We start from the raw sequence: 18,661 nt of genomic DNA, 5'->3' as shown, positions 1-18,661 counted from the left end.
ATATTGGCAAATTTTTTTTTTTTTGGTGTGCTGCAGAATTTTAGTTTATGTGTGCCATGAGATGAAAATGGTTGAAAATCACTGCCCAGAAGTCCAAATGGAACTACACAAAAATCATAGATAAATATTAATAACTAGAGGCCCAGTGAACAAATTCGTGCATGGGTGGGGTCCAGCCGGCCCAACCCAATCAGGGCGATCGGGCTGGGATGGCCAGGGGCAAGGGGCTGGGGGCGATTGGCCAGCAGCCCCGCCCCTGATCGGGGTGGGGGGGTTGATTGGGGTGGGACCGGCTGAGGGGAGGGGCTGTGGGCAGTTGGCAGGCTGTCCCCGCCCCCTGGTCGAACTCCCAGTCAAGGGGAAAATTTGCATATTAGTTTTTTATTATATAGGATGTTTCTATAAAGTTAATTCCACAACCAATGAGCCCAGAGTTCATTAAACAAAATAAGCAATATCTGTATTTGGAATGTGGTCATTCAACATGTATGCTTTTACTTTCAACTCATCATCTTTCAACTCATCATCCCTCTCTAAATATCTGGCCTCTTAATCTTCACTCCAAACTTAAGTAACCCACTTAATTCCAGCTAACTCTAACCATTATACTCTGTATCTCAACATTCCAACCTCCTCTGAGACTTTAGTTTCTTTACTAACAATATAAATTGACTCTCTGCTGAGGAATCTTTAATTTCCCTTATCACAGGTAAATATTTATTTGAATACAAAACAAAAGGAGCTGATTGACCTTTCTGCCTCTATTCCTTTTTGGTTACCTACAAACTTCTTTTTTAACCCCATGCAGAACTAATATCTCAAAGATCACAAATAATCATTTTGTGGTGTAATTCTTTGTCATCATTATGGTGCTTTCTGGTATTTGATACTATTAGCCACTCTACTTTTCTCGATTTGATTTTCCAGACCTTGCATTATTCAGATTTGTTTCCTAACTCCTGCTCCTATTTTCTTTCCGACACCCTTCCTTCTTGTCACATTAAATAATGTTTTACAATGCTTTTCTTTCTATACCTACATGAATTCAACATCAGGCTAATGAATTATAAAATCTTTCCAGCCCACACCACCCCCTGGGTTTTTTTCCTCCTTACATTTTTTAACTATCTACAAAGTTCCCAAACGATGTCTGTCACCTAAATTTTATTATATCTGAAACACTGTCTTTCCTCACTGTTGAGAGAGTTTTTAATTGTTGTAAATATAACTATATATTATTCAAAACAAACAAAATACTTATAATCATTGACCACAGTCTTTAAAAAAAAAATCAACAAAGTATGAAAGACCCTAAAAGAAAAACCTGTCACATGCAAAGCTTATTTAACCATTAAGTTTAATTTTAAATAAAAACAGTTAATTTTTTAAAACTAACATGTCTTGCCCTAGCTGGTTTGGCTCAGTGGATAGAGCATCAGCTTGCGGACTAAAGGGTCCCAGGTTCAATTCTGGCCAAGGGCATATGCCCAGGTTGTAGGCTCGATCCCCCCTAGTAGGGGGCATGCAGGAGGCAGTCAATCAATGATTCTCATCATTGATGTTTCTATCTCTCTCCCTTCCTCTCTGAAATCAATTTTAAAAATATATATTAAAAAAAACTAGCATGTCTCCACAAGCGTAATATGCTAAGTGTCTGACAATTCATTCGACCATTCATTTGACTGTTCCACTAGTCGCTATGATGTGCACTGGCCACCCGGGGGCAGATGCTCCGACCCCCATCAGTCTCAATCGGGACTGATCAGGACTGGGCGAGACGGCCCTAATAGGCCCCAATCACGGGCCAGGCCAAGGGAACCTACTGGTGCACAAATTCGTGCACCAGGCCTCTAGTATCCTTCCTATATAATAAAGAGCTAATATGCAAATGGTCATCACAACCTCACACCCTCGTGCCCTCGGACTGGGGCTGGGGGACCTGAGGCTGGGCCGGGGTACCTGATGCCACACCCCCCACCCGGTGCTGGGCCGAGGGACCTGAGGCTGTGCCACTGACCCGGTGGGTTAGGGGGACCTGAGGCTGCACCCCCCGCCCTGCGGGGCTTGACGGGGGTTTGGCTGGCCGGGTCTGAGTCTCGCGTGATTTTGAGGCAAGTGCGGGTGGGCAGGGACTTGACTCTGGGTCCTGTGGCATGCCCCAGACTCTGACAGGAGGGAAATTTTCATATACATTTTACTAATTTTCTTTCATCTCTGACACTTCTATTATAGAGAAAGGGCAAATAGCAATATTAAAATATTTCCTCTAATTCCCTTTTAATGTGCATGAATTTTGTGCACCAGGCCACTAGTCTAATAATAAGCAGTAGAAGCAATAGAAAACACAAGAGGGAGAATCTTTTATATATTTAGAGTGAAAGCAAACATGGGTATATACACACAAAACTGGTCACTGGAGCTAAAAACTATTTACAGCAACATCAGACTAAAAACTATACCAAGTAAAGAAACTGAAAAAAAAATTATTTGACAAAGTTTTTATATTTACAGTTAACTTTAACTAACTTGGTATACACCCATTTAAATGGACAATGAAAAGACAGCTCATATTTAAAGAGTTTGAACTTAGGCAATGAGATGGCTCTTAAATTTGTAACACAAAATAGTCAGATTTGAACTGCATAATGAACTGAATTGTCTTTCTTAAGGTTTACATTTTTTTCTATCTCTGAAAAATCAAAAAAATTATCAAATAATGAATATTGGTAAATGACAAAGAAACTACATTTTATTCTGAAATAGTGTTTATGTTTTTAGAATTGTCTAATATTATCACGTACACATATAATTCTCTAAATCTTACCCAGTTCATTTGATTTCTTCTGAAGCTCCATGGTAAGTATTTTCAATTGGTCTTCACTTTTTTCCAATCTTGTAAAATATATTATTAATTTGCAATATAAAATATTCTTTTAGTGAGAATTCATCTAATATCTAAAATTGGTGCAATATATCTTAGCAGAGATTCATTCATTCAATTATAAAGCATTTTTTGAGTACCTACTCTGTGATGGATAGTGTAACACTTCAAAATAAAATATTGCTAGTATAAATATATAGTTGTATATTAATTAATCTACATAAAAGCTTGTGATCACAATTTATCTTTCTTAATTATTTATGGTAATCAAATATATCCTAGAACTTTGAGATTGAGTATGTAACTACTACTATACTGAATTCTGCCTCAGGAACAATATAATTATGAAAACACATGCAATTTGCTCAACTCCTCTGCCTTTGTTTCCTTATCTATAAAACTGAGGTAATTAGAACAGATGACATCTAAAATCGCTTACAGTTCTAAAATTTGAAAATCAACTAGATAGGTCAATCAAGAATATAAGATTAGCTGAGCTAGAAAAGCTAGCTTTTCTTCCTTTACAAGACACAAGCAGTAGAGAAGAAATACTGTTAGGCCCAGTCCATGACTTAAGAGAAAAACTTGTTTCTTTCACCCTAATTAACCCTAATTCTAATAAGACAAAAATAACTACCGAGGCCTCATAACACTGCTTTATATGAATTTTTCCTTAATATAAAGTAATGAAAAACAGCACGTTTTTAACTCACATTTTAGACAAACTATTTCAGATGAAATGCAAATGAATAGCTTATTTTATAATTAATCATATTCATTAACTCATTAATCCATTAATTTAATAAAAATATGTAGTATGGAGGAGGAACCAAGATGGCGGCATAGTTAAGCAGCTAATCTGCTGCCTCACACAACAATTTCGAGGGTACAACTAAGGGACAGAGCGTCTACCACCCAGAACCACGGGAAAGCTGGCTGAGTGGAAGATTTACAACTAGGAAAAGAAAGGAGCACAAACGCTGGGGAGCTGAGGTACGGAGGCTCGCGAATCGGGCTGGCAGCGGGCGACTGAGCGCGCGGTTTTTCTTCAACCCGCAGGGAAACAAGCTCCCGATCGCTCTGAAATCCAGTTTCTGGGGACACTCGGGGGACCCAGACACCTACGGGGAGAGGCTGGACTCTCGGCCATCGGGTCGGAAAGTGAGAGTGACTTTTTTGCAGTGGTGCGCCCAGCAATCATTGTTTACTGCGCTGGAGCGCGGGGCGCAGGGACTTGGAAACGTGGAAAGGCAGAGAGGGCTGACGGCAGCCATCGCCGTTGGCCACGCCCCGCACATTCTACAAACCCGCCCAGGCTCCACACAGCGGCTTTTGCATATAAATGGCCTGTTCTGTGGCAGCTCATCCAAATTAACTGCAGCTCCAGTCAGACTGCTCCAAAACCGCCCAAGCAAAGGAGGAGAAAACTAGTTCTTGCTGTAGCTCCTGCTGGGGGACACACAGTACACAAGGGTACACCAAGAGTGTCCACCTCAGGTAACTGGGAGGCTGACCCGTTGAACCAATAGGACACCTAGTACACAAAGCTACCCTACCAACTCAGGGAAGCAGAGAATATGAGAAGGCAAGGAAACAGATCACAAACCAAAGAAATGGAGGAGAACAAGCGACTGGACATAGAGTTCAAAACCACAGTTATAAGGTTTTTCAAGAATTTCATGGAAAAGGCCGATAAATTCAATGAGACCCTCGAGGATATGAAAAAGGACCAACTAGAAATTAAACATACACTGACTGAGATAAAAAATATTATACAGAGACCCAAAAGCAGACTAGAGGATTGCAAGAATCAACTCAAAGATTTGGAATACAAAGAGGCCAAGGACACTCCTTTAGAGAAGCATGAAGAGAAGAGAATTCAGAAAGTTGAAGATAGTGTAAGAAGCCTCTGGGACAACTTCAAGCGAACCAACATCAGAATTATGGGGGTACCAGAAGAAGAGAGAGAGCAAGATGCTGAAAACCTATTTGAAGAAATAATGAACGAAAACTTCCCCCACCTGATGAAAGAAATAGACTTACCAGTCCAGGAAGCGCATAGAACCCCAAACAAAAGGAATCCAAAGAGGACCACACCAAGACACATCATAATTAAAATGCCAAGAGCAAAAGACAAAGAGAGAATCTTACAAGCAGCAAGAGAAAAACAGTTAGTTACCTACAAGGAAGCTCCCATACGATTATCAGCTAATTTCTCAACAGAAACCATGCAGGCCAGACGGGAGTGGCAAGAAATATTCAAAGTGATGAATAGCAGGAACCTACAACCAAGACTACTCTACCCAGCAAAGTTATCATTCAGAATTGAAGGGCAGATAAAGAGCTTCACAGATAAGAAAAAGCTAAAGGAGTTCATCACCACCAAACCAGTATTACATGAAATGCTGAAAGGTATTCTTTAAAAAGAGGAAAAAGAAGAAAGATAAAAATTATGAACAACAAATACATATCTATCAACAAGTGAATCTAAAAGTCAAGTGAATTAAAAATCTGAGGAACAGAATAAACTGGTGAACTTAATAGAATCAGAGGCATAGAATGGGAGTGGATTGATAATTCTCAGGGGGAAAGGGGTGTCTGTGTGGAGAGTATGGGAAGAGACTGGACAAAAATCATACACCTATGGATAAGGACAGCAGGGGGGAGGTAATGGCAGAGGGGGGTGGGAACTGGGTGGTGGGGAGATATGTGGGGAAAAAGGAGAAACAATTGTAATCTGAACAATAAAGATTCATTAAAAAAAAAATATGTAGTATGTTCTTTGTACCAGGTTAAATTCTAATTTTATAAATCAGAAAGAATGTTACAGACCTCAGTAAAATAAACCTCACTTCCCCAAAAGAAGTTATTTCTATGAAATCAATAATAACCCAGTTTAAATATGTCATATAACTGCATCAGCACTTATCAGCTTATCTATTTAGCTTGACTCTATGGCAAAGTATGCATGGGAACGATCCTAGAAAATACCTGCTATCTTTTCCTAGTATATCTGCCTACCCAATACAAACTTTTAAAATGTATTCCCAGTTTATACTTAAAAAAAAAGACTGGTTACAATTGTTATAGGAATTACATGTCAGTTGACAATGAATAGAAAATGGCACTGAATATTAAGCCTTTTTTATTCATCTAAATAAGAAATATTTTTACCTCTGATGTTCTGTTGCCAATAACTCTTTCAAGCTGCAGATGGTAGTTTTAAGTTCAGTAACCACAAATGAATTAGCAGCTTTAGTTTTATTAAATTCTTCCATTTGAGTTTCTTTTGCTTCAGTGAGCTGATGTATTTTTTCTGTTGCTATCTGTAAATCTTCCTCCAAAGCCTTTTGAGTACTCTGAATGAAATAAAGCAGAAAACAAAAGCAATGATCCAAAGCCCTTAAGAAAAAAATGCTGAACTCCTCGGCTTCTATAATTTGCTGTCACTCCTTATCCTGTTACCCCACTCTTCTACCCCACCTACTAATCTTATTTCAGTTCACCATTCCTCCAAAGCCCACTTAAAGTCTCAACCTCTCCATGGAGACTTCCTAGCTCATCCAGCCTGCAGCGTTCTTATAATTCTTACTGCTATCGAAGCAATTTTTGCCTTAATCACACTATTGGTACCTAGCATGAATGATATTGTATTTTAGTTATATTTTAATGTCCTTTCAACTAATGTCTCTAATTAAACCATAAGCATTTTGTGACAGGGATTGTATCTTCTCTATTTGAAGATCTGGGTCTTTGTACATAGTATTATCATTCCATAAATATTTGTTGACTGATGAATAGTGTGAGACTTATCACACACTAATCAGTTTTTAAATCATACCACACTTCTTTGCAAAGACATTTTACAATCTTCTAGTTCTGATGTTAAATGATCATGCTTCTCATTTGATTCTTTTAAGTTTTCATTCTGTAATTCTAAAAAAGAAAATTGTAGATAAGTAGTACTTAATAGAAAACAAATAACTTGTAACAATTACGTTTTTTTCTCTATTAGATACCCCAAAATGAGGGAGAAATATGCAAATATAGATACCGCTGGTATTGGTCATCATCAATTTTTATTGACTTTTCAAGATCGTTATTTTCCAAGCACTCAATGGTGAATATATAAAGATTTTCGATGCTACATTTTTAATAATAGCTGAACATTGAAAACAATCTAAATATCCAAAAGGAGATAGATTATAGTGGTACATACATACAATTGTATAACATGTAGCCACTATAAATGACCATATAGACACTTTGATTATTAATTTGGACAGGTATTTATTAAAAATTATAGAATTGCCCTAGCCGGTTTTGCTCAGTGGGTAGAGCATTAGCCTGAGGACTGAAGGGTCCTGGGTTTGATTCCAGTCAAGGGGCACATACCTTGGTTGCAGGCTCAATTTCTAGTACTGGTCAAGGTCATGCAGGAGGCAACCTACTGATGTCTCTCTCTCACACTGTTTCTCTCTCTCTATCTAGCTCTCTCCCTCTCCCTTACACTCTCTATAAAAATCAATGGAAAAATATCCTCAGGTGAGGAATAACGCCCCACCCCCCCAAAAAAAAAAAAAAAACCACCACTAAGCCATGCTGGCCAAGCTATGGTGTCCATTGTGATACTATTTATTATTGTCTGATAATCAAATGTCTTCTCTGAGAAATTATAACCACAAACTAGTCCTTAGGTGTGTGTGGGAACTGAATGTATGCTGTTTGAATGTCCTAAAAAAACTGCAAGTCAAAACTTAATTTGAAGTACTCCTAAGTTCTCCCAGGATCCAAGAGCTACAAATGCAAATTTTCTCTGTAAAAATATACTTCCAACCCAGATCTTAAAGAATTTCCACAGATGAAGTTATAGGACCTACAATCAAAAAACACAAGGGAAAATAAAACACCACGAACAAATTCAGCAGAATAAACAAAAGCCAGACTTGGACCTGCAAAGATTTCAGATGTTCTAATTACTGACTATGGGTTTTTTAAAAATAAATATTATATCAATCAATCTTTAAAAATGAAAAGAGGTAAGGAAGATGTCCATAAACTAAATAAAACTTCTATAAATGACCTATATAAAATTAAAACTGGTGTAATGCGGGAGGTATATCATCCAACAAACCATTCCCCTAAAAAGGGATAAAAATTCAGGATGAAATATAAAGAACATTAAAATAATCAATTGTTATTGGAATGCATCAGTGAACAAAAAGACACAGATCCCTGTTTTCATAGAGTACTTTTTTGAAACTAAATAAGAGTATGAAAGGAAAAGAGGAGTGTATGTACTTTGAAAAAGCTCCTTAAGTGACTCTATTATGCTCTCCTTGTACAGGTTCACCCAGGTTTAGAATTACAGTTCTAGAAAGCATTACAACAAAACTGTAATGAAAGCCAGAAATTAAAGCATAACAAAGAGGAATACATAAGACACGTTGTTATATTTTATTATATAAATTCTTACTTATTTTTTCTTCTAATTGATTCACTTTATCTCTGGATTCCTCTAGCAGCAATGTTAACTCTCTTATTTTATTTTCTTTCTCGTTGTTTTGGATCAATAGCAGTGATACCTAAAATTAAATATTTAATTAACATATTATAGGTAAGAAAAATAAAATATAACACCTTAGCATTTATCATTACCTATGATTATTTTATGTACTTATTTATATATTTTTATCTGGCTGTGCCTAGTATTTAGTACATGCTTGCCCAAAAAATCCTTTACTAAATGAAGAAACTATGGCAGGTACTCAAAAATGGTTCATTCAATGTTGTTTCGTTATAATTTTGATGAGATGACGTAGGAACTTAACTTTTGTTTATATCAATTAGCCTATGGTAAATTGGTTTCATTATACTTTATTCCAAGAACCTATTGATGACATTAGGTGAGGCTTACTATAATATGACACACCCAATATTATAGTATGCATTTTAACTTATTACTGAGGAGATTATATAATAAAATCTACTTGGTTCATTTATTCCATAAACTAGAGACCTGGTGCATGGGTTCGTGAATATCAAAAGGAAATTAATTAGAAGGTGGCCTCGAGGCAGGCCTGGGCAAGAAAGGCTGGACACGCCCTGGAGCCAACCTCCTGGGGTCCCTCCTGGCCAGCTGCATCTGAGGTGGCACTGGGGCTCAAAGGGCATTTGCAGAGTGAGTAGGGTCCCTCTGGCAGGTGGGATCCCTTGGCCTGGTCTGCGGGGATCAAGCTGAAACCGGCAGTCCAACATCCCCTGAGGAGTCCCGGCGTGTGAGAGGGCACTCTGCAAAGTTGCTATCGCTCGGCAACTCCTGCGTTGAGCAGCTGCCCCCTGGTGATCAGTCCACGTCATACTTACCCGTCAGCCGGTCACCTAGCCTTTTATATATATAAAAAGACAGATATTCACCATTCCAGAAACCATAAGCATTGAATACTGAGACATAAAGGAACTAACCTTCAAAAAACACATAGCCTAGACTAGTAAACAAACAACTCTACTTGAATATATTAGTAACTAGAAGCCCGATGCACAAAGATTCATGCTAGAATGAGCTTTCCTTTCCCTGGCTGCCAGCACCGCCTTTCCACTCCCGCCCAGCCCCTTTCCACTCAGGCCCCAGAGTCGCCTCTTTCAGCTCTGGCCCCGCCTTCCCACATTGCCCAGAGGCCCTGAGAGACCGCGAGTGGGGCAGAATGCCTGGGTCGTCGCCATGGCAACGACACAAGCATCCTGCTGCTGTCACTCAGCGGCTACGTATGCAAATTAACTGCCATCTTTGTTGGGTTAATTTGCATACCACTCCTGATTGGCTGGTGGCATAGCTGAGGTATGGTCAATTTACATATTTGTCTATTATTAGGTAAGAAGATAGGGCAAAAAGATTATAGGAATTGGGAAAGGAACACCTTTATCAATCTTGGGGGATGTAATAAAAAAGTAATCCTTCTCAGAGAGGACTGAATTGAGTATTACAGACAAATAGAAATTAATTAGGCAAACATGGGGAAATAAGCATTCTAGACCAGCAGTAGCCAACCTGTGGTCCGAGGACCACTGGTGGTCTGAGAGGTTCGAAAGGTTGGCGACCACTGGTTTAAGGAAATCTTTGGAGCAGCGGTCGCCAACTGGTGGTTTGCAGACCACTGGTGATCCATGAGGTCCAAAAGGTTGGCAATCACTGTTCTAGACTCATACAAGGACATAAAGGATCAAAAGATCATGCTTCATACACAGAACTGAAAATATTCAGATGGCTAAAATCCTGAGAGGGGCAGGCAGGAAGGTGGAGTTGCCAAGGGGGTTATGGATATTGACAGGCAATAAAACAGGTCTGGCCCTGATGAGGAAAAAAAAAATCCTATATAATAAAAGCCTAATATGCAAATTGTCCCCTTGGGTGATCGTTCGACCAGGAGTTCGACTGGGAGACCGAGAGTTCAACCGCTTTCTATGACGTGCGCTGACCACCAGGGGGTGGCATGGAACATGGCAGGTGTCAGCAACGCGCTGCGACCTCTCTCCAGCTACCTGGGGGCGGGGGTGATGAGGAGGAGGTGCAGTGAGAATGCAGGGTGAAGGCTGAGCTCACTGTCACTCTCCCTGCTCTTCTCCCCTGGGATGCCAGGGCTTGCGAGCCAGGGAAGCCCTCGAGCGCAGGTGCCAGGCGCCCACAAGGAGCCCGCCCCACACCTGTGCAGCCTCTTTCAGGTGAGCTGGGCTGCAGCCACCAGGACTGCAGGTGGTCAGGTTCCCCGTGGGTTCACGCAGGAGCTGGTCTGCGAGGCCAGCCGGGAGAGAGCGCGCTACACGTCCAGCTTCTGTGCCACGCCACTGGGCAGCCCAGAGGCCCACACTCGCCCTGGCCCACAGTGTCCAGCCACACTCACCACATCTCCGTGTGGGGACTCAGACACCGTGACTGAGGTGGAAGGGGGCGCGTAGGGGCCCAGGGGGTAAAGGTGCTGCCCAGGGCCCAGAGGTCAACTGGGACCTGCCCTTCCATGCCATACGCTCACACTTCAATTGCCGGCCAGGCCTAGGGACCGCACCCGTGCACGAATTTCGTGCACCAGGCCTCTAGTAGTAGTAGTAGTAGTAGTAGTAGTAATAACAACGACAACATGTAGTAGTCACCAGCACAAACACTAGCTGGCCATACCATCATTTTACAGGGAACCCCAACAATCTATAAGCTCTGCCCATACACTAAAAACGCCAACAAGCTTTTTAAAACTGCATTCTATTTTTATGTTCTTTATAATAAGCACACTTTTAACTTTTAAAAAGACCTCCTTTTAGAAATCTGGTTTAAAAATTCAGTTAAAATATAGAAAATTGCTAACTCTTTCAAAGTATCTAAGCATGACACAAATTATTCTAACATTAAACCAGAACTAAAATAAAACTCTAATATCTTCTCTCTGTACTTTCAATTAACTTTTGCTACTATTATTTAAGTAGATATTGTTATTATCTATCATTACAAGGTATCATGTGGCAAATCAGAGAAGAAAAATTGAAAAAAATAGGAAACAAAGAGGATTCCTTTCTATATATTGCTTTCCACTGTAAAGCAGAAGGCTTGAAACTGATAAAGTTGGCCTAATAATTATCTGAGACCAACATTCTTGTGATGTCAAAGAACAAAGACTTGCCATTTTTAAGTCTAACACTATGTAACATTAATAGAAAGAAGAAAAAAATTTTTAGTTCACCTTCATTGGTGTTATGAACAGTGTATTTCACAATAAACTATGAAATGTGGGCTGAGTGGTCAATGTGGGAGAGTGACTTTTACATTTTATGAGGTTATTTGAACAGAAGTTCTCACAAAATAAACTATTTCTGCAGCAATGTCCTATTACTCATTAATATAAATAATGTAGAAGATTAGTATTTTAAAAGGACTAGCATTCATCACATGTGCATATTTGAGTCAATGGAAACTAATTCTGCTATGGAAAAGGCTGATTATTTAATATATATAATATTAAAATTATCTAATAGAAATCTACCATGCAGTCAGCAAATATACGTTTCTTTTGGAATTTTAAATATTTTATAAATTAGCAAATACAAAGTATACAGAAAGTTAATTTTAAAAACATACCTGCTTTTCTTTGTCATTTACTTCCTTTTTGTATTCTTCTTCAAGGTGTTGGATTTTTTCATAATCTTCCTTTACTTTAAAAGTAAAACAAATATATTTTAACATCCTATATAATAAAAGCCCAGCAACCGAAACGGCAGAATGATCAGAGACCAGAATAACCACGGCCCCTCACCCCAGCCGGCAGCCCCCAAGAGAGTGGTTAGGGGCAATCAGGCAGGCAGGCAGAGTGGTTAGGGGCAATCAGGCAGGCAGGCAGAGTGGTTAGGGGCGATCAGGCAGGCAGGAAGAGTGGTTAGGGGCAATCAGGCAGGCAGGCAGAGTGCTTAGGGGTGATCAGGCAGGCAGGCAGAATGGTTAGGGGCCAGCAGTCCTGGATTTCAAGAGGGTACAGGCCAGGCTGAGGGACTGCCACCCCCAACCCATGCACAAATTTCATGCACCGGGCCTCTAGTATTAATATAATTGTGTAACAAACAAAACTTAAAATTTTTAAATCTACTTAGCTAGATATAAAATCCCAAATGTTTCTAACAAGCAAAAACTGTTTTCTTTGTAATTTTAGTAAAATAGTGAATTTAATAGCAAAGTAACAATAACTCAGGAAAATTCTACTTTTATATAGCACATATATAAAAGTTCCTTATAACAGATTTTAAATACATAGTTATTTTTACATGCAACTTCACCAAGAAATGTAAAAATAAGACCAAATCACACTTCTAAAAATTAAATACAAACCATAGTAAGTTTTATTTCAGAAAAAATGTAGCTTTGAAACCAAAAACATATTTTTTAACATATGTCAATTCACTGTCACATTCCACAAGATCCTGAGAGGCTTACAAAATCGCATACAATACAAAAATTCAAAGAGTTAGGCATCAAGATGAAGGTATAAAAACATTAACAAATTAACAGAATGTAATAAAAATTAAAACAGAATCTAATGAAAATATTTTTATATTTATAAAAATATAAAAATTAAATAGGATCCCTACATTTAAAATGCATTTCTAGTCTGGAATTCTCAGCTTGCACACGAAGTTCCTCAAAAGCTATTACCATTTTCTGAAATACAAAGTTTTAACTTTTAAGAATCATACTTAAGACTTTTTAAAGTAGCTTTCTTCAAACTATAAAAATATTAATAAATTTCTATTATATGGTCATTAGATTTAAAACCATACAACTTTGCACAATGAAAACCCTATAACTTTCAATAATCCAATAATTTGTAAAAATGTATTGTCTATTGTATTAGCTTCTCAGATGCTAGGTACTACAGACAAGTTATATAATATCAAACAGCAATAAAAATGATTACCACTTATTTAATAGCCTTAGTATCAAAATCTATAATTTTATCTTTACTTTTACTTAGTTATTTAATATCTGTCTTCCCCACTAAAGCATAATCTCTGTGAGGTTCCTTCCCATAGGAGTCCAAATTACAAGTTCATCATCGGGCAGCATGAGTTCAATTCATTCAACATTCAACAAATCTTGATTTATAAAATTGGATGAATTTATTTATTCAATTAATAAACAGTTACTGAGTATCTATTATATACCAGGTACTGTGTTAGGCACGTAAAATATAAGAAACAGTTCTTATCCTACTGAAACTAACATATTCCAGAATAAAAAAGAATACACACATGTATATGTACATCAGGTAATTGTCATGTATTTTTAAGTGCTCTTCAGAAAAGTTGAACGAGGTGAAGAGATTATAATTTAATAGAAAGATATTTTAGATAAAGTAGTAAGGACGTAATTAAAAAGAATAAAGCTTATGAGTCTGCATAAGATCCTGGACACAAAAGTTCTAGACAAAGGGAATAAACTGAAAGAACCAAGATCAGAAAGAGCTTAGCAAGTTTGAGAAACATAAGAGTGACTTCAGCAGAGAAGCAAAGAAGAGAATGACAGGAGATGAAATAAGACAGGTTAAGCAGGAACCAGATACTACATTAAACTACTATGTTTTTCAAATTAATGATTTTGTGTCACAATGTGCTAGTGTCTGACACAGAATAAATAATTGATAAATTAAGTTAAATAATGTCACTTACATGTAAATTCAAAAGCTACCCAGTGACAAATATTAACACTCATCATATAGAACCTGGGGGATTTTATTGGTGGTATTATCATATGTCAACAAATAAATAATAATCCCTTTGGCAAGAACAGTTTTCTATATCTTTGTAGCTATCACTCTGCTTAGAAATAACTTTGTTTAAAATATTAAATTTTCACTACCACTTACCTCAATGTTATTATTTAGGTCCACATAAACTTGCCTAGTTTCTTCTCGTTCATATTCATCTATTATTAATATAAAATATTTAAAATTAAATTTTAAAACACGATGCCAACAAGATAATAGTAAAATGCCTCAGAAAACATTAAAATTTTGTGTTAGTTATATCTTATGAGCCCTTTAAAGTAGCACCAAAAGCAGTTTCATAGTGAGGCATGGTTATACTTCATATCAACCTCAAAAACTTGGTGCTGTTTAATTATCTCTAATTTCCTTTCATAAAATTACTATCTATGAATTTATTCAAGTTTTGTAAAATATATTTATAATTTTAGCCTTTACAACAAATAGAGGTTTAACAACTATTCTATAAAGTGTTTTTTCCCTTTGTATATTTAAGATTCATGAGGTACATGAAAGGTAGAGCTTGCGCTTGTCTCTTGTTCTATCTCTGAGGAGGCAGAAAGGAAGAAAACCTTAAAATAGGAAGAGTAAGTTTAAGAATGGCCCCAAAGAGAAACCCCCTATGAATCCCTTATGACCTTTTTGTGTTTTATTTTAGGTGAGCAATGATTCCCTCTAACTCTACTCAAGCCTTCAGTAAAGTCAGTAGAACTTAGAGTTGGTAGGTAGTGATGTGGGGGATTAAGGTAGAAGGCAGTATAAGAAAATGTAGTTTTTCCCCTAAATGAGGTCAGCAGCACAGAAACCACATTGAATTGGCCAGTAGTAGTTCCAGATTCTCAATAACAGCTGCAAAACAAGAGAAGAGCAGCTATTGCAGACTCAAATGTCAACAAGGAGCCAAACAACCAAAAAGAAGGTACATGAACTGACTTTAGAAGTACTCTAAATCCTTCAAAAATACTGGAGAGCCCTGCTGGAATGGCTCAGTGGTTGCGCATTGACCTGTGAACCAGGAGGCCGTGGTTCAATTCCCAGTCAGGGCACATGCCCAGGTTGCAGGCTCACAATGTGGGGTGTGCAGGAGGCAGCTGATCAATGATTTTCTCTCATCATTGATATTTCTATCTGTCTCTCCCTCTTCCTTCCTCTCTGAAATCAATAAAAAATATATTCAAACAAAAAATACTGGAGAGATCTCTAAACTAATCATAGCACATGGAACAAGAGCTGAACTATTTTTATTTGAATATTAAAAGCCTGGAAATCTTAAGAAAACAGAGGCAGAACACATCAGTGTTTCAACAGATAGTTCAAACTTCTAACTCCACCTATTCACTGTCTCATTTTCAACTACCTAATATACAGCAACAACCCTTCTTTATTCCTCAGAAACTATCTGTACTAAAGAATTGCATTCTATCACCAACACCTTCAATCTTCCCACTTTCACAGACTGGGCCTTAGACTCAGAGTTTCCCTGGTTTCAACAACCTGTGCAAAGGAGCATGGTGGGATAGAGCACAGAAAACCAGGGGACCTGGTTGGGTCATGACGACAGGTACAAGGAACAACTCAGCAGCAACCCATGTGGACCATTAACTGAATACTAATGGAACTGATAAAAGACTCAATGGCTAGATGACTGAAAAACAAATGTCCCTCTCTACCACATGGTATTACATGCGCATTCCCAAATTTAGATATAACCCCAGGGAAAGGAGAAAATTTCACAAATTCACTAAGATTAAGTTTTTTCATGCCAGCAGAATCAAAGCATTATGATTTTTATAAATTAAGATTTTTAAAACATTTTAAGATATAAAAATTTTGTGCATGCTTGAGTTTGTTGACTAAAATTACTAAGAATCATATACTCTACAAAATTTACCAGAATACCAAAAAACCAGCAGAAGGGGCAGAAAGAAGACACAACTGTGCAAGGCGAAAACTTTAAAAACTGCTAAGTGACCTGCCATACAATTATAAATATGAAAAGAGGATTCAACCACTAAACCAAGGGAGGTAAATTAGGATCAAACTCATTTTATCATGTAGTTTATTTAGTATAGATAGTTCTTGCCTTTATCTATGATGTATAAGGGAAGAAAATCTATATGATACCTATGAAAAAATACTATCAAACAAAGGAAATATGCCTATCACTGAAAATGAACTCTACAGAATCCAGATGAAAATTTCAGAAAATTACTCGATGTCCTCAACAGAACCAAGATAGTATGGCCTCAATGGGAGAGGAAGATACAGTCATAAAGAAAGAACAGGCCACACATATAATAAGGCAAGTATTAAGAATTTTTTAAGAAGAAAAAACCATCCCTCCTGTCACACTAAGATATAATCTTTAGTTTGTGTAAAAGATCATCTAAAAAATGTTTAAAAGATTTTTCAAACCACCATCTGATCTCTGACTTGAGAGCCTAAAACTAAATGGTGAAAGGACTATTTCTTCCACTCTGAATCCCCACATTAAAATAATATTAAATTGATAAAATCACATAGAACAAGAAAGATATTTACACTTTTTTGTCTTTTCTGCAGATCTGGTACAGGTTTCTTTCAGTAAATTGCATAAATGCCTTGTAGCATTATTCCTGGAACAAATGAAACAGCCTAAGTTTAATCCGATTGCAAGTAAAACCATATATAAAAGAGTTTGAAACATTATTTTTACAATTTTTAAAGGAATTCTTAAACATATTTTGTATATATCATATTGTTCATAAATGACTATATGAAGAAAAAATGGGCTGACTGTACTGTTAGTGAAACTGCCTCCTTTTAAAACTAAAAGGAATAACTCCTTAACAAGTTTCTACCCAAGTAGCTACCAATAACCTTTTAGTAAACAGTTCTAGATTTGCCTAAGGGACTAAAGGTCAGAAGAGAGGGTTGGACTTTTCATAAATATTCCAGCTACCTTACCTTCAAAAACACAAAATAGGTAATATTCTATTCATTATGTGAATAACAATACCTCTGATCACCTCAACAGATGTTGAGAAATTATTCAATACTCATTTATGATAAAAACTTCTCAAGGAAAGTGAGTACAGAGGGAATGGTACGTCAACATAACAAAGGCCATATATTATAACCTACATCTAACATCATACTCAAGGTGAAAAGCTGAAGCTTTTCCTTTAGATCAGAAACAAGACAGGGATGCCCACTCTTGCCACTTTTATTCAACATAGTATTAGAAGTCCTAGTCAGAGCAATTAGGCAAGAAAAGGAAATAAAAGGAATCCAATAGGAAAAGAGCAGGTAAAACTGCCACTATTTACAGATGGCATGTTATTATATACTAGAGGCCCGGTGCACAGATTTGAGCACCAGTGGGGTCCCTCAGCATGGCCTGCAGGGATCGGGCAGAAACCGGCAGTCCAATGCCACCTGCCGCTCCCACTCATCCCAGCCCCACAGTGCCTGCCACTTCACCCCCAGTCAGTCCTGATTGGGAGAAGCTCACGCCACTGCAGTGGCACTCGCCAGCTGTGAGCCCTGTGTCTGGCACCTGTTGGTCAGCTGAGCGGCAATACCACTGTGGGAGCACACTTACCACAAGGGGGCAACTCCTTCGTTGAGCATCTGCCCCCTGGTTGTCAATGCGCGTCATAGCGACTAGTCGACCAGTAGTTCGGTCACTTAGGCTATATATATATATAAAAGTCTTAAGGGACTAAATACACATACACACACACACACACACACACACACACACATGCACGTGCACACACACACACACACGCGCACGCACACGCACACGCACTCTAGAGGCCCAGTGCATGTGGGAGGGGGGATTCGTGCACTGGGAGGGGGGATCCCCTCAGCCCTGCCTGTGCCCTCTCACAGTCTGGGACCCCTCGCTCCTTACCACCCACCTGCTTGCTCCCTACTGCTCGGCTCACTGCTCCTTAATGGCAGGATCCTTACCGCTGAGCTCGCTGCTCCTTAGCACTTCCGCGGAGGCAGGAGAGACTCCCACCACCACCACTGCACTCACCAGCTGAGCCCGGCTTCTGGCTGAGCGGTGCTGTCCCTTTGGGAGTGCACTGACCACCAGGGGGCAGCTCCTGCATTGAGTGTCTGCCCCCTGGTGGTCAGCACACATCATAGCGACTGGTCGTTTTGGTTGTTCCACCATAACAATGGCTTAGGCTTTTATTATATAGATAGAAAACCCTAAAGATTCCACCAAAACAACAAATACAATAAACTCAGTAAAGTTGCAAGATACAAAATATACAAAAATCAGTTGCATTTCTATACATTAATTAAGAAAATAATCCCATTTACGAATGCATCAACAAGAATAAGATACCTAGGAATAAACTTAACCCAGGAGGTAAAAGAACTATGCACTAGAAACTCTAAGACATTAATTAAAGAAACTGAAGAAGACACAAATAAATGTAAAGATATTCTGCACTCATGGATTAGGAGAAATAATATGTATAAATGT

The 18,661-nt window shown here is 38.3% G+C and overlaps 1 protein-coding gene across 1 annotated transcript in view; it reads right to left on the bottom strand.

Annotated features, from left to right (window-relative positions):
• The window catches only part of SYCP1 (synaptonemal complex protein 1), an 84,063-nt gene that overhangs the window by 38,180 nt on the left and 27,222 nt on the right, over positions 1-18,661 (bottom strand). Inside the window, exons 8-15 of the mRNA XM_054712158.1 lie at positions 16,717-16,790; positions 14,278-14,336; positions 13,004-13,073; positions 12,003-12,076; positions 8,358-8,466; positions 6,723-6,817; positions 6,056-6,240; positions 2,825-2,892 (exon numbers count right to left, since the gene is read on the bottom strand). Of these exons, the coding sequence (XP_054568133.1) occupies positions 2,825-2,892; positions 6,056-6,240; positions 6,723-6,817; positions 8,358-8,466; positions 12,003-12,076; positions 13,004-13,073; positions 14,278-14,336; positions 16,717-16,790 (734 nt within the window). The remainder of the gene's footprint in view (positions 1-2,824; positions 2,893-6,055; positions 6,241-6,722; positions 6,818-8,357; positions 8,467-12,002; positions 12,077-13,003; positions 13,074-14,277; positions 14,337-16,716; positions 16,791-18,661) is intronic.

The sequence above is a fragment of the Eptesicus fuscus genome, chromosome 22 (assembly GCF_027574615.1).
Source record: "Eptesicus fuscus isolate TK198812 chromosome 22, DD_ASM_mEF_20220401, whole genome shotgun sequence".
In the NCBI taxonomy this organism is placed as follows: Eukaryota; Metazoa; Chordata; class Mammalia; order Chiroptera; family Vespertilionidae; genus Eptesicus; species Eptesicus fuscus.
Note: the sequence above shows the minus strand (reverse complement) of the source record. Positions and strands in the feature narration are given on the sequence as shown.